The sequence below is a fragment of the Delphinus delphis genome, chromosome 1 (genome assembly GCF_949987515.2).
Source record: "Delphinus delphis chromosome 1, mDelDel1.2, whole genome shotgun sequence".
Taxonomy (NCBI): domain Eukaryota; kingdom Metazoa; phylum Chordata; class Mammalia; order Artiodactyla; family Delphinidae; genus Delphinus; species Delphinus delphis.
The window spans coordinates 44,715,459-44,730,675 of record NC_082683.1 but is presented as its reverse complement, the minus strand read 5'-3'; the positions used below and the strand labels follow the sequence as shown (position 1 = coordinate 44,730,675).

At 36.5% G+C, this 15,217-nt stretch overlaps 1 protein-coding gene across 1 annotated transcript in view; it reads left to right on the top strand.

Annotated features, from left to right (window-relative positions):
• The window catches only part of NDC1 (NDC1 transmembrane nucleoporin), a 48,110-nt gene that overhangs the window by 1,435 nt on the left and 31,458 nt on the right, over nt 1–15,217 (top strand). The window contains exons 2-8 of the mRNA XM_060022300.1: nt 290–410; nt 2,984–3,085; nt 5,957–6,131; nt 7,276–7,414; nt 10,596–10,704; nt 12,628–12,679; nt 14,441–14,576. Coding sequence (XP_059878283.1) covers nt 290–410; nt 2,984–3,085; nt 5,957–6,131; nt 7,276–7,414; nt 10,596–10,704; nt 12,628–12,679; nt 14,441–14,576 — 834 coding nt within the window. The remainder of the gene's footprint in view (nt 1–289; nt 411–2,983; nt 3,086–5,956; nt 6,132–7,275; nt 7,415–10,595; nt 10,705–12,627; nt 12,680–14,440; nt 14,577–15,217) is intronic.

Genomic DNA, 15,217 nt, shown 5'->3' with positions numbered 1-15,217 from the left:
TAAACTAATTGAAACCTCCCTCACCCCTCAAAGTGTGATATTTAATGTGACATCTGACTCTGGACTAAAACAAGCATCAGTTCACTGTTATTACAAGTTTCTGGAGTGATGTGTAGTGTTACTAATAGTAGTAACCATTAGAGTTTATCTATAGCTGCATGGACTGTGATCTGGGTGTAAATATTAGTGATCAACATCCTGTATGAAAAGATAGGATTTGCATAACTGAAATAACTGAAATAGTTTAACTGACTTCATGATTGAGGGATTTTTGTTTGTTTAATTATAGGTTTTGGGCTGGAGGATAGTTACAAGTATTGTCTGGTCAGTGCTGCTTCTGCCCATCTGTACCACAGTATTTGTCATCTTCAGCAGCATTGATTTATTTCATCCTATACAGTGGCTGTCTGGTAAGTGATACTCAGTTTGGGGAAAACAAATTTACAGGACCCACTTCTCAACATAAAAATCGCATTATGTTTTAAATAATTTATTTTAATTGCTGTATTGACAATGACGAAACATTCACTTTGAGGTATTCTTAAGGCATTCCCTTCCTAACATAGGCCTCTTCACTATATAATAAGATTAGTAGACACATCAGAGACTGTGTAGTATTATCACATGAACAGAAAGATCATTAGAAGACCACATAAATAAGAACCTAATTTTGTTTATTTGTCTCTTCTATTTGGCAGCTTTATTGAGGTTGTCTTTTTAAGAAGTGAACTATTCCTTTTATATATTTAAAAATTGTAGGTAGAAAATATGACATACCTTTTTAAAAAGTCTGTCTAAAATTAAGAATACTTTGGGACTTCCCTGGGGGTGCAGTGGTTAAGAATCCGCCTGCCAGTGCAGGGAGCACAGGTTCGATCCCTGGTGCAGGAAGATCCCACATGCCACGGGGCAACTACCCATGTGCCACAACTACTGAGCCGTGTTCTTAGAGCCTGTGGTCTGCAACAAAGAGAAGCCACCGCAATGAGAAGCCCGCACACCGCTACGAAAGAGTAGCCCCTGCGCGCCGCAACTAGAGAAAGCTCCTGGGCAGCAGTGAAGACCCAGTGCAGCCAAAAATAAATAAATAAATAAATTTTAAAAAAAGAATGATACCCTGGAATCTGATACATGAAATATATTTTAAAAAATTTCTATATTGTGGTTGATAAAAAAGATGAGGAGAGAAAAGGAGGAAAGACTAAGGAAAATAGAGTTAAACTGAAAGTTTGATGAGGAGGAAAGGATTGGAGCAGGCTAATGTTTCTCCACATCCTTGTAGATAAAGTTAATAAATTCATTAAACTAAACTATTTTATGTTAATAATAGCTACCAATTATTGCTGCCTACTGTGTGCCAGGCACCAGGCTAAGTACCTTATGTATAATACTTCTTATCCTTCCTACAACCTTGTATAATAATGACATAGTATCCCTACTGAAATGAGGGAACTGAGACTCAGGTTATAAGTCTGTGCAGAGACACAGCTAGTGAATAACTGAACTAGGATTTGAATATTGGTCTCTGACTTCAAACCTATGTTTTTCCACTCTGCCACACTAGAATTAAAAAAATAAAAAGAGAGAAATGTTCCCAGAGTAGGTTTTGAAGTCTTTAAAGTCTTGCCTAAGGCCTAGAAGCACAAATACTCTTGAAATTCTTTTTTTCCCTCCCTCTCAGAAACAGTAACAATAAATTTCTTTTGCTTTGAAAAGTGGGGAGTATGTTGTTAATTTAATTTTTCTGAAGAAATGCCAGTTTTCAAAGTTAAAAGCTTTACCTTGTGACCTTTGGAGAGATATTGCTGCTAAAGAATTAAAGTCATTTTAAGTTTTTTGTTGAAACGTATCAATCACTTCTTGGGTGAGTCTCACAGGTCAAATGAAATTAAGCCATAAGCCAGCACAAGAATGGCAAGTATTTCTGTAACCACCTTGCTGCGTCTGCATCACTCATGAGCTGGGCTGTCTAGTGGCAACCTCAGAATATTTCAATATTGTAATCTAGAGCCATTACCAATTGTTCAGTATTGGCACTTGAGATAAACACTTTCTGCCATTTCATGGCCCAAGGGTATCCTAGTATCACTTTCTCTTCAGATTGGATTTGATTTATGCCATTTTTCTCATCAAATATTACTTGTATTCTTCAACTTTTGCTTCACAAAGTCTTTACAGAGAAACTGTAGTCCTTCCTTCCTTATTTCCAGTCACATGAATCAGTTCTTTCACTCTTTTAGCTCAGTGTAATGCTTGAGGAGTTTAATTGTGGATACTGAATAAATATTTTTCCATAATTTTGGTCACTGAATTAAAATTTTAAAAATAATTGGTTTCATTATTAAGTCTTAGTCTATTCAACAAACATATGTTCTTATTTTTATATCTCTTGTTCATGTTTTTAGGCATGATATATACGTATTTTAAACTTTACCACATTTTTAAAATGGAATATTGATTGTTGAACTACTCTAAAATGTGACTGTATTAGTATTTCATAGGGACATCATGATTTTTTTTTAATTCGGCTCATTTGGATGATTTATGGATTATGCTATTTCTAGAAATGTTACTTTTTTCTAGCTGTAGGGACTAATTGCATTAATTAAGAAGAGATCTGAAAAATATTATTTACATTTTAAAAAGAAACTTTGTTGGTATATTACTAAATGTGATACTTCTCTGTTTCACGTGATAAAATGTTTGCATATGGTATTATTTTGTCTGATGTTAGCATCTGGGTCATCTAAAAGAAATTCTAGTATAATTTTTAAGGACCTGGAACTTGGTCCAAATAGCTCGTGCTGTATGTAGTTCTTGAGTTGATGTCCTATAGGACCCATCAGCAGTGTATGAGTAAATTTTTAAATAAAAGATAACTTTTAAAATTATAGTTGTGGTTCAAGCCCCTTTTCTATTGCAGTATACTAAACATGACTATATAACTGAATGAACTTACTAATTCATCTCTCTTGTGTTTTAGATTCTTTCAGTGATCTGTATAGTTCCTATATAATCTTTTACCTTCTGCTGCTGTCAGTGGTAATAGTAATAATAAGTATTTTCAACGTGGAGTTCTATACAGGTGAGTTTTCAAATATTAACCATCTTTAAAATACCTGAATTTATTTTACTAAGGGCAGACTCAATGCATTTTGTATGTGGATGTGTACATTAGAGGCTGTATTTTATGTCAAAGTTTAAAAAATGTATACAGAATTATTATATATGCTTTGAATGTCTTACCATAAAATTTATTTGACCAATACATTCTCTGTTTTAAAAAAAATAATTAGAACTCTAATATTGGATGATTAGAACTTTAACATTGGATGATTCCAATTATATATATGAGGTATCTAGAGTAGTCAAATTGATAGAGACACAAAGTAGAATGGTGCTTGCCAGGGGCTGGAGGGAGAAGGGAATGGGCAATTGTTTAATGGGCATAGAGTTAATGGGTACAGGGGAGGATGGAAAAGTCTGGAGATGGATGGTGGTGATTGTTGCACAACAATGTGAGTGTACTTATGCCAGGAAACTATACACTTAAAAATGGTTAAGAGACTTCCCTGGTGGCCGAACTTCCAATGTAGGGGACGTGGGTTCAATTCCTGGTCGAGGAACTAAGATCCCACGTGCCCCGCGCAGCACGGCAAAAAAAAAAAAGGTTAAAATGGTACTTTTTTTTAATGTGTACTTTATGACATACAAAAATTTAGACATTTTAATAATTCACAGCTGGTGTTAAAGTTATAATTCAGCAGATATATTATAAAAATAACTCCTTTATAGAGTAAGAGATCAAGACCAGATGATTTCTAAGGTCCTTTTCAAATATTGAAGTCTATAATTCTGTGGTTTTCCAACAAAATTTAAAATATCATATGTTTTGCCTTTGGAGAATCACCTGTTAGATTTCAGAGCTTTTTACTTTTTCTCAATTTCTCTCCTTGCTCTTCCTGCCGTTTCAGATTCCTTAAATCTGTCTTGAGGTAAAATGAGAAGCTTTTTCTTTTTCTTTTTTTAACATTTTTATTGGAGTATAATTGGTTTACAATGGTGTGTTAGTTTCTGCTTTATAACAAAGTGAATCAGTTATACATATACACATGTTCCCATATCTCTTCCCTCTTGCATTTCCCTCCCTCCCACCCTCCCTATCCCACCCCTCTAGGTGGTCACAAAGCATCGAGCTGATCTCCCTGTGCTATGCGGCTGCTTCCCACTAGCTATCTATTTTACGTTTGGTAGTGTATATATGTCCATGCCACTCTCTCGCTTTGTCACAGCTCACCCTTCCCCCTCCCCATATCCTCAAGTCCATTCTCTAGTAGGTCTGTGTCTTTATTCCCGTCTTACCCCTAGGTTCTTCATGACATTTTTTTTTTGAGAAGCTTCTTCTGATACTTCTTTTTTTCACTATAACATCATTCTTCTTTTTAGCTCTTTAGTACTTCCTTGTTAGATACGGTATAAAATTTCACGTTGCTCTCTGGATTTTATAGTACACCCTTTTCCTTTGCTTTTCTAATCCCTCACTACTGGCTAATGGATCCCTTTTGCTATTCATGCCATCTACAGAACCCCTTGGTTTACAGCATGTGTTTTTTCACACTGTCCCATGTACCTGGGTAATCTAGATTTAGATGCCAGACAAGGGCTCTCGAGCTAGTCATTCTTTTTTTTTTTTGGCCTCGCCATGCGGCATGCAGGATCTTAGTTCCCCGACCAGAGATTGAACCTGTGCCCCCTGCATTGGAAGCGAGGAGTCTTAACCACTGAATCACCAGGGAAGTCCCCGTCTAGTCATTCTTAAAGCCTGACTAGTCACTTTGGCTCATTCCTTCAACATTCCTTATGTATTACTTTATGCCATGCATTGTGTGGGGATAAGAGATGTATGGTCCCAGTTTTCCCCAGGGGATCACAATTAATGCTGAGAAAGACAGTAATACATGGATAGTATGGACGTATATAGAAGCACCATTTACCCAGCATGGGGAGCTTCCTGGAGGAGGTGATGCTTGAACCAAACCTTAAAGAATGAGCTGTATTAAGTAGGCACGGAAGAAAAATGATGTTTTAGGGAAAAGGCGTATCATATAAAAAGACTTAATGACATGAGAAGGTTTGGTATGTTCAGAGTATGAGTCAGAATGTAAGTCAGTTACACAGTCAGTAGGCCTTGTGGGCATTTCTGGTGGGGAGGGGAAGGTGATAGCAGCCTCTTCCCCAAATTGTAAAGCACCTAAGCCCTCTCCCTTTATACTTAATTTTGTACTTCCCCACAATCTCTTTACTTGGTATGTATCAAAAGGAGAATGTGTACAAAGATAGGCCAGGGAACCCTGTGCCAACTGTTTTCAAAAGTCAGCACCCCTCACCTCCCACCCACACTTGCTTCCCCCAGCTCACTTCTGAAAACCTTTTAGGATTATCAGAGCGGTATTAGAAATTCCCATGCAAGCATTTATTTTAGTATTCAGTGTTATCATTATTTACCTGGTTTGTGGTTTATTTTTCACAGATGGACTATATATTGACAATTTAAAATGCTGAAGTAAGGATAACTTGCTGGAGGGCAAGCACTGTCTTAAAATTATTATTGTTTATTCCTTTATGGCAGTGAAGGGAGTGCCAGGGTAGGCACTATTTGAGCTATCAGGAAATCTTAATTAAAAAGAATTGAAAAATGTTAATCATACTGTACTTAGGTTTCACCTCTCTAGATCCTTTGGTTTTTCTTTTTCTTTGTGCATCTGTTTGTATTCAGTCTTTTTTCAAATTATTTTAACTAAGAATTTTTAACTTGGTATTTTTCTGTACTATACAGTGACTCTGGGTTTCTTCCTGCCCTTTGGTGTATTTGTGCAAAGGTGAGAGGGAATAGTTTAAGTCTTCTAATTTCATATGCTGCAGATTATAAAGCCACAGTCACGTGTTTTGTTTGCAGTTGTGCCTTCCATTCCTTGCTCGAGACTGGCACTGATAGGGAAGATCATTCATCCTCAGCAGCTCATGCACTCCTTTATTCATGCTGCAATGGGAATGACGATGGCTTGGTGTGCTGCGGTGATAACCAAGGGTCAATACAGTTTTCTTGTGGTTCCCTGCACTGTTACTGAGAGGTAATATTACATATATTTTTTCTAAGGGTGCTTGTTTAGTTACTAAGCCCAAAGTGACCTATATACATTAATAGTTTATGGACGTTCTTTACTTTCTGGACTTCAGTAAAAAGTGCTTTTTTATGTACATCGAATGTTTTTGATGTTTTATGTTTGTTGAATTCAACAGTTTTTTTAAACCATTTATTTTGTACAAGGTACTATGCTAAATGCTTTTGGATTTGTTAGAATGATTCACACATGGACTGTAAGCTCCTTGAGAGTTGAGAACAGTAGGGGATTTAAGACCTGGACGCAAATAGATATAATAGGAGAGAAATAGGAATGTATGAGAAATAGTATTTAGTAGGAAGAAAGTGAAATGTGCAGATAAAAACATCTGGGGCTTCAGAAGGCAGGGAGGAATCCACACATGGCTTCATGGAGGAGGTGGTATTTCGGTTGGGGTTTGAAGGAAGGACAGTATGAGAAGAATGAAGAAAAAAATTTTTAATAATTAAAAATACCTTCTTCAGTAGAGTACTTTTATAATTTTAAAACTTATACAGTTCTTGACCAGATGGCATTGATATAAATTTCAAGTTTATATTCTGACTTTAAAAGTCAAAAAAGTAATCTTAAGTTCTCTGTTATCCAGTGACTTTAAGACAGTATTCATGATTGCTACTGAATACTTGATTTCCTTTTGTCCCCCAGTTACATTATATAAGGCAAGTTTTTTTCCTAATGCAATAAATTTTCTTTAGTGAAAAGGGTCCCCCTGAGGGATTGCCTAGTTATAAGAGCAACACAGAGAGAAGCCCAAAGTTACAGCATCTCTATCAGGTTATAGCCTTTATTTAGAATTCTTCAGTCCAGATGCAATTTACCAACTCATAAGCACCATCGCTTACTGTCACAGGGGACTTTCTTACCCTTACCAGATTTCTGGAGGAGCAGAGCTAGAGCATTAACTAAAGGTCAAGTTCTCATGCATCAGGGAAAAGGGTTTTGTTAATCTTTTGCCCACACTTAACCCCTTTGTTAGAATTTGGGGCATTTCTTAAGTAATTAAGTCAAAGCTTTGCCTTCAGTAAATAATAAGCCTAAAGTAGTAATATGTGTCCCTGACTGTTGAATTAATAACCTAACTTTTCCCCTTCAGCTTAGATAGCCCTGCTGCACAAACCTGCTTAAATGAGTATCACCTTTTTTTTCTGCTGGCTGGAGCATTTATGGGCTATAGCTATAGCCTCCTGTATTTTATTAACAACATGAACTATCTTCCATTTCCCATCATACAGGTAAGCTATGATTTGAGCATTACTTTATGTCAGAATTTGGCAGAGTTAAAATTGCCTTGGTGTTTGTATATATAACTGGCATCATCTGATTAATTCAAGATTTGATCAGCAAAACTTAGGACTGAGATCCTCAAAATGCCATTTGGAGAGTAGATCTTTGTCTTCATGAGACTTCAGTGTCTGTTTGAGAGCTGCAGTTGCCCTTCCTGCTGCCACTCTCAGAATACCTCTTTGCTCCACTCTTCCCCTCCCTGCTAGGTAGTGGCAGTTGCTGTGACCTAGCAGGGCTGGGGGAGGGTGATGATGACATTCATGCAAAGTACCTCTGTGCAGCTGCCAGCTTCTTTTTGAACCTAAGAAGCTCATAAGCTTGAGAATGTACAACTAAGTATAGAATATGTCAGTTACTATCTCAAATCCTTTTCAGAACAAGGCTTGATGTGCATAAATAAAACAGTTTTGACTGGTTTGAGTGGGATAGGTTTTAAAAATTCTACTAGTTAGGTAGGAGCTGACTCTTCCTCTGGCAGGAGAGAGAAAGTTCGGTTGAGATTTTCCCGGTGCCATCAAGGCTTTCCCCAGCCTGTTGCTGCTATTCCTGACTGTGCTATTATTCGCTTCATTCCTGCTGTAGGGCATGCTGAGTACCGGGCTTTGGAGCAAAACTGTTAGAACCAGCCCCTTCCCACTAGGACACAGTCCGGTAGGGAGGGAGGGTATGTAAATAAATGATGTTCCACAAGAGTGTAAGTGTGAGAGCGTGACGGATTAGGATTCTCCTGGCTTAACTAAAATTTTCACATGCCTGTTGCATCCCTGAGAACAATCTGATGAAAATACACCTACTGCAAGGAGACAGTGCTCACAGGATCTGGTCCTTATCTGGATCTGGCCCTTATCTCCCTGCAGTCTGTGAGTGTATGAACAAAGAGTCCTATTTACAAATTCTTCACATCTTGTGAAGGTGAATTAAAGCAGAGTGTCAGCTTTGCCACCTCAGAATTTCAAAAGGAGAAACCCCCCCAAAATCCTGTATAGAAATATCCATGGTGAATCAGCTTTGATCCAAACATAGTTAAGAATATAGGAAATGAAGAAAAAAAATTAGAGAAAAATGAGATTACCCCCAAATATCTTGCTCCTCTACGGACTTGTGTTGAAAGTAACCACCTATTTAACATCACGGATGTGTAAGAGTGAACAAGGGGAGTCCAGGATTGACAGTACTGATAAATTATTGTTTCTACCATGTACTGTTACATTTGTAAAATTTGACTACTAAATTTTTTGTAATAGCTTTTGATAAAATCTTAGATTCATTCTTATGTATTCTTCCAGACCCTTTACTGTACATTTATATATATAGTAGCTATAATACTACATAGTTTGTGGGGTGGGGTTTTCATAAATAGTTTTATATTGTACATATTATTCAGTAACTACTTTTTTCATATAACAGTATGAAAAATTAGATGTTTTTAAAAATCTAGTAATTTTAACCATTTACCATTAGTCCATTAGGGTTTTTTTCTATAAACTTGCCTATGCTACAAAACCCAGTTCTATTGCCCTTATTAAATTCTTAATGACAGACTGATAGGGAAAAGCAGAACGTTGGCATGGAGTAGGGGACAAAGAAATGGATTAATGCCAAGACAGGCTTGGCAAGTTATACGCCGACAAGACTATTTGAAAGTATTAAATGAGATAAGATTTATAGAGCCTGGCACATAGTAAATATTTGAATAGGTACAGGGTAGCTCATAGCCAAATCACAGAAGAACCCAACAGAGAATTGAAAAACACTTCAGCTTGGGAGCAAGAAGAGGGTTTATTAGCTGTTCTCTGCATATCTACTGAAATGTCTGCCTGCTTCCTTAGCCTCTCTGGACCCTTGAGAGTGATGATGGAGGTGAGAGCTGCAGTAGGAATAGTTTAGGGACTGTGCCTTTTTATTAGGGCGTTGAGGTGAGATGGTGGTAGCACCCAGTAACTGCATCGAATAGTGCAATTCCATGTCTTAGAGTTTGAAAATATCTGAATAAATCAGGATACTTCAAGCTGTATGGTTAGTGATCAAGCATTCATTTCACCTGGGCTGCTTTTTGTAAGATGCTGTGGGAATCTGCAGACGTGGTATGAAGACATAACCTCTACCTAAGGACTATAATTCTTTGCTGTCCTTTAGCTTCTGAAATCCTTAGAGAAGGATCAGCCTTAATATAAACACAAAAGAAGACCAGAATTTGGGAAGTCCATCTTTGATTCATTGGGTTTCCTTAGATTCTTTCCAATAATTTAAAAATTATTTTTTCCATTGGCATTTTTAGGGCCGACAACCCTTGTTTCACAAGAAGTGTAATTTTTTCAGGAAAAACATTTCGTATTTTTTCACATTTGATTCTTTTCTCTTAGATTGTTAGCATAGGAAGGTACCCACTAAGGAGCTGTTTAGCTGGTTCAGCCTTCTTATCTCACAGATAATTAGATAGGAGACGAGGCTGACTTAACGTTATACAGAAAGAGGAAGCACAGAACTCAGGTCTCCCAATTCTTAGTCTCGTGTCTTCTTCACTACCTCCTATTTTTCTGTAAAGAGCATGTGAAAAATTTTAGTGTAAAGGCAGCATACATTATCTTTAAGGTTGCAGACTCTGAAGCCAGCCTGCCTGCATTAAAATCGCAGATTTTTCTTGTGCTAGCTGGTAACGCTGGTTAAGTTACTTACCCTCTCTGTGCCTTGGTTTTCTCATCTGTAAGATGGGGATAATAAAAGAACCTCCTTCATGGGGTTGTTGTGAGTGTTAAATGGATTAATGCATTTAAAGTGCTTGGAACACTACCTGGTATGTGATAAGCATCCAAAGAATGTTAGCTGCTATTGTTGTAACTATTATTATGTTTTTTGTACTTACTCCATCTCTGTGGTTCTTACTATAAGTATAGATTGATATTGTTAATTTTCTCATTTCTGATCTCATATCAATGAGATGTTGTATAATGTAAATATTAAATACTTTAACATCTGAAATGGATGATTTTTTTACCTCTGGAATAAACTTTGTCTTTTTATGCAGTGATTATGTTTTTGTGCGGACCGTTATAGTTATGTGCTTGCTTTGGAATAAAAAAGAACCTTTGTTTGAATGTCATTTGATTCTGGTTTTCTTTTCTTCCACAGCAATACAAGTTCTTGCGCTTCAGGAGGTCTCTGCCTTTGCTAGTTAAGCATAGTTGTGTGGAATCGCTGTTCCTGCTTAGAAATTTCTGCATTGTGTATTATTTTCTTGGTAAGAATTTCTGCTTTTTGATACAGTATATGTATTAGCTCACAGCTCAGAAAATATCAGAGTCATTCTTGATTGTATTTATATATTTCCTACAATTGTAGGTATGTGATTAGCCCAGCTGATTGCTTGTTTCGATTAAGTGTTTAGATTTAGATTCAAACGTTCAAAGACTAGTTAAGAGAGGATATTGTTACAGAAAATGTGGTATATACATACAATGGAATAATAGTCAACCTTAAAAAAGAAGGAAAGCCTGTCACATGCTACAACATGGATGAACCTTAAAGACATTATACTAAGTGAAATAAGCCAGGCGCAAAATGACAAATACTACATGATTCCACTTGTACGAGGTGTCTAAAATAGTCAAGGGACTTCCCTGGTGGTCCAGTGGGTAAGACTCCAGACTCCCAATGCAGGGGGCCCAGGTTCGATCCTAGTTGGGGAACTAGATCCCACATGCATGCCACAACTGTAAGCCTGCGTGCTGCAACGAAGATCCTGTGTGCCACAACTAAGACATGGCGCAGTCAAAATAAATAAATAAATAAATATTTAAAAATATATAAATAAATAAAGTAGTCAAACTCTTAGAAATAGAAAGTAGAATAGTGGTTGCCAGGGGCTGGAGGGAGGGGAGAAGGGGGAGTTGTTCAATGGACATGGAGTTTCAGTTTTGCAAGGTGAAAAAGTTCTGGAGAGCTGTCGTATGACAAGGTGCCATACAGTGTATATACACTTAAAAGTGGTCAAGATGGTAAATTTTATAATGTATTTTTTACCACATAAAAAGATACATCCTTTAAAAAAAAGAAAATATTGTATATCATTTAGTCATTACTCTATAAATAACATATTCCTTTTTATAACTTTTTGTAACTTGCTAACTAATACAACAGAAATACCCTGTTGCTAAGGGGACATTGTAGAATTTATTAACATGAATTTTAAGCACAAAGATGCAGCTTATTTAATATAATGAACAGTACAAATTGAATGGAAACCTTAATCTCAATAGCAACATATATTAATATAAACAAAATCCAGCATTCTAAAATACTGTTTTCAGACTATAACATTTTCTGGTTCTACTTTTTTCTGTGGAATAATTTTACAAAATTGTTCTATTTGTGCATAGGCCATTCTGTTGTCTACTTTAAAAAATTTTTAGTTTATATAATGCATTTTTCTACGTAGCTTTTATAATTGTCATTTTAATGTTAACACTTTGTTGTTTTTTATTAACCTACTGTAATCAGCCTGGATGTTCCCCTGTTGTTGTATCAATACATTTGGGCTGACGTAGCAGCTGTGTCAACATATCCATGCCAACTATTTCTTCTTTAATTCCAGTTATGTTTCATTCAGATTTCCAGTGTTACCACTTTTCATTTCTTTGTTGCACTTTGGTCTTTTTGGCCAGTTTCCTCTTTCAGTTTTTCATTTTGGTAAAATGTCATGGAGATTTATCATGGCAGATAAGGAGGCAACACAACTACATGCTTTGCTGTCTGTGCCAGAACTGAATAACAGAAGTGAGTGACTAATCACTAACAGACTTTGAAAGAAAGGATGTCCATCTGTTATCTATATACTGATTTGTGTACTACTGAAAAGCTAGAATTGCTTTATTCAGTTATGCACAGCTAAGGCTACAGTAACTGAAATTTGAATTGTGTTGTTGCAGGCTGGTGTTACTAAACCACAGTAACTGAAATATGTACATGTTGGATGTGTGCAAAGCAAGGACTGCCTGTATTTAGAAATTACTCTCTTTTTCTGCCCATTCCTAATCAAAGTCTAGCATTTTGACTGAGGTCTTGGTGTCTACTTGGTCATCTCATCTACCTCATGTTCCAAAGCATGATTAAGATTTGTTTCATTAACTTTTTATGATTATAGCATGGTGTTTTTTCATTTCAGGCCACATTCCCAAAGCTTGGATTAGCACTGCTATGGACCTTCAGTTAGATGAGTAAGTGATCCTGAAAAGTCTAATTTTAATGCTTTTAATTCTCTCCATCCTTTTAGATGTTTGCTACTTTCCAGATGTTTTATTTAGATTTAGCCTTTAAATTTTTTAAAAAATTGCATTCATTTTTGAATACACATAGTTCACATAATTTAAAATTCCAATGGTATATAAAAGGGTATATGGTGAATCTGTTGGCCTCTGTCTCTAGTCACCCAGTTCCTTTCCCCAAAAATAAGCAATGATAATTCCTTTTTTGTTAGATACAGCTTTTATATAAGTGGATTTCTTGAGTTGCATGGACATACCTCTCTTTTGTTTTTCTCCTCAATAATCATTCTTTGCTATGTTGTGGTAGGTGAGCACCATACTATGGTTTTACTCTAATTTTACCTGTGAGGAAACCAGATTTGAGTCAGGTCACGTGACCAGTTGAAGGTCATAAGTAGCAATGGAGTGACAGCATTGGGGTTTATTGTTCTAGTTATTCCTTATGCACTTTGCACATAGGCAAAGCTTTAATCTTTATTTAGCGAATAAATGTAAACTTCTCTATTAGTATTTGTTCTTCTAATTATTGGTTATTCCACTGTGATACTTTTGTATGATCTTAACTATTATCACTTTTGAGGAGTGGGAATATCGACATTAATGGATGTTTGAGGTATTATGGTTTCTCCAGTGTAGATTTCAAAAAATTCCTGACTTTTAAAAGTTGCTAGGTAAAATTTAGTTTTGTCTTCTGCTTAATCACTATATATGAAACCAAACGTGTGGGTCATTTATTATGTTAGCCCAGGTTTTATACTTGGTCAAATGGAAAGAAAAAAATAATAATGGTATTGATAGAAATTTAATATAATACTTTTTTCCTCCTTTCACCTAAAAAATGTTTTGTTTGTATGGCAGTGCCTGATATTCTGGACTTAATGTATGCCAGGCCCTCAGTGATGCTTATTTAAAAGCAGAAAAAAAACTTTATCATCCCCACCGCCACCCCAACCCCAAGGAAGGTCAAGTACTACGCTGGGCACTCCTAACATAAACTGTTTTAAATCTCATAAAAGCCCTAAGAGGTAGAATGAAGAGATTATGCCACCATATGGATGAGGAAACTGAGGGTAGGTTAGGTCAAGTGATTAACAAAATCACAACATTTACAAATAGCAGAGTCAGAGGTTCTAGTCCTGTTTTCACAATTGCTAAGTATGATTGTAGGATTATAATGACTTTGCAAATTGAGCTCTTCAAGGTTTTGGTAACATTGCCTGCATTCCCTTTATTTAGCATTCTAACAGAGTTTCTTAACTTATTTTAAAAGTAAAGTTTGTTATTTTTAGATAGTACTTTGTGTTCTTAACTACTATGAAACTGTTTATACATATACAGATAGAGCTGAAATCTGGTCCAGGAGAGGTGCTAGTCATGCTGAATGGTTTTTAAGTATCAAGCTACAAAACAACAATAATAAAATTTTACCCAGTCTCTAGGGGAGACTTCTTCCATTATAGAAAGTGACAGTGAAGATTTGGAATGCAAGAAACTAAGAGCTAGTTTAGGTCTGCTCTTCCCTTAAGGCTCCCTTGTGTACTTTGTAAGAAGGTATTAGTGAAAGAACTGTACAGGGTACAAAAGGAGAGGAATCTATCACCATTATTATTTAGAAATAGGATTTGTTTGTTTCTCAGTGTAGGGCCTCATGTCTCTTAAATGCTTAGATTGTATTTTTCCTACAGGATTAAATAGTAATTTCTGCTTTCACAGGCAGTTTCATAGGCCTCTTGACACTGTGAGTGGCCTCTTGAATCTCTCATTACTTTACCATGTCTGGCTCTGTGGTGTCTTTGTCCTGATGACTTGGTACATCTCGTGGATCCTCTTCAAAATCTATGCCACAGAGGTTAGTATTGAGTTTTTTGTCAGTACTTTTCTGTTTGGGAGTGCAGAGGTTTATTTTTAGTAGAGCACTGATCAGCATGTTGTTGTGCCCAAAGCCATTTTGAGAAGTTGGGTTTTGGTTTTTCTTCTGAGATTTCATAAGGCATGTATCTTTTATAACCATCATTTATTTGTATTTTTTTCTGAGGAACAGTGTTAGTGTTCTTAATGTTTGAAAACTAAACTGAATGAACTGTTAGTGGTACTTACTATGTTTTATCTATAGTGTAATTCTCATCTGAAAGTTTCTATTTCTCTACTGAGCATATACTAGATTGGCCTGAATTTTAAATTAATTTTACATGCTATTGATATAGATACTGTTGATCAGTATTAAAATATTTAAATATAAGGAAGGCAATAAAATACTTCTTTTTTTTTTTTTTTTTTTTTGCGGTACGCGGACCTCTCACTGTTGTGACCTCTCCCGTTGCGGAGCACAGGCTCAGCGGCCATGGCTCACAGGCCCCGCCGCTCCGCGGCACGTGGGATCTTCCCAGACCGGGGCACGAACCCGTGTCCCCTGCATCGGCAGGCGGACTCTCAACCACTGCGCCACCAGGGAAGCCCAAAATACTTGTTCTTTGAAGGAACTTTTAAAAA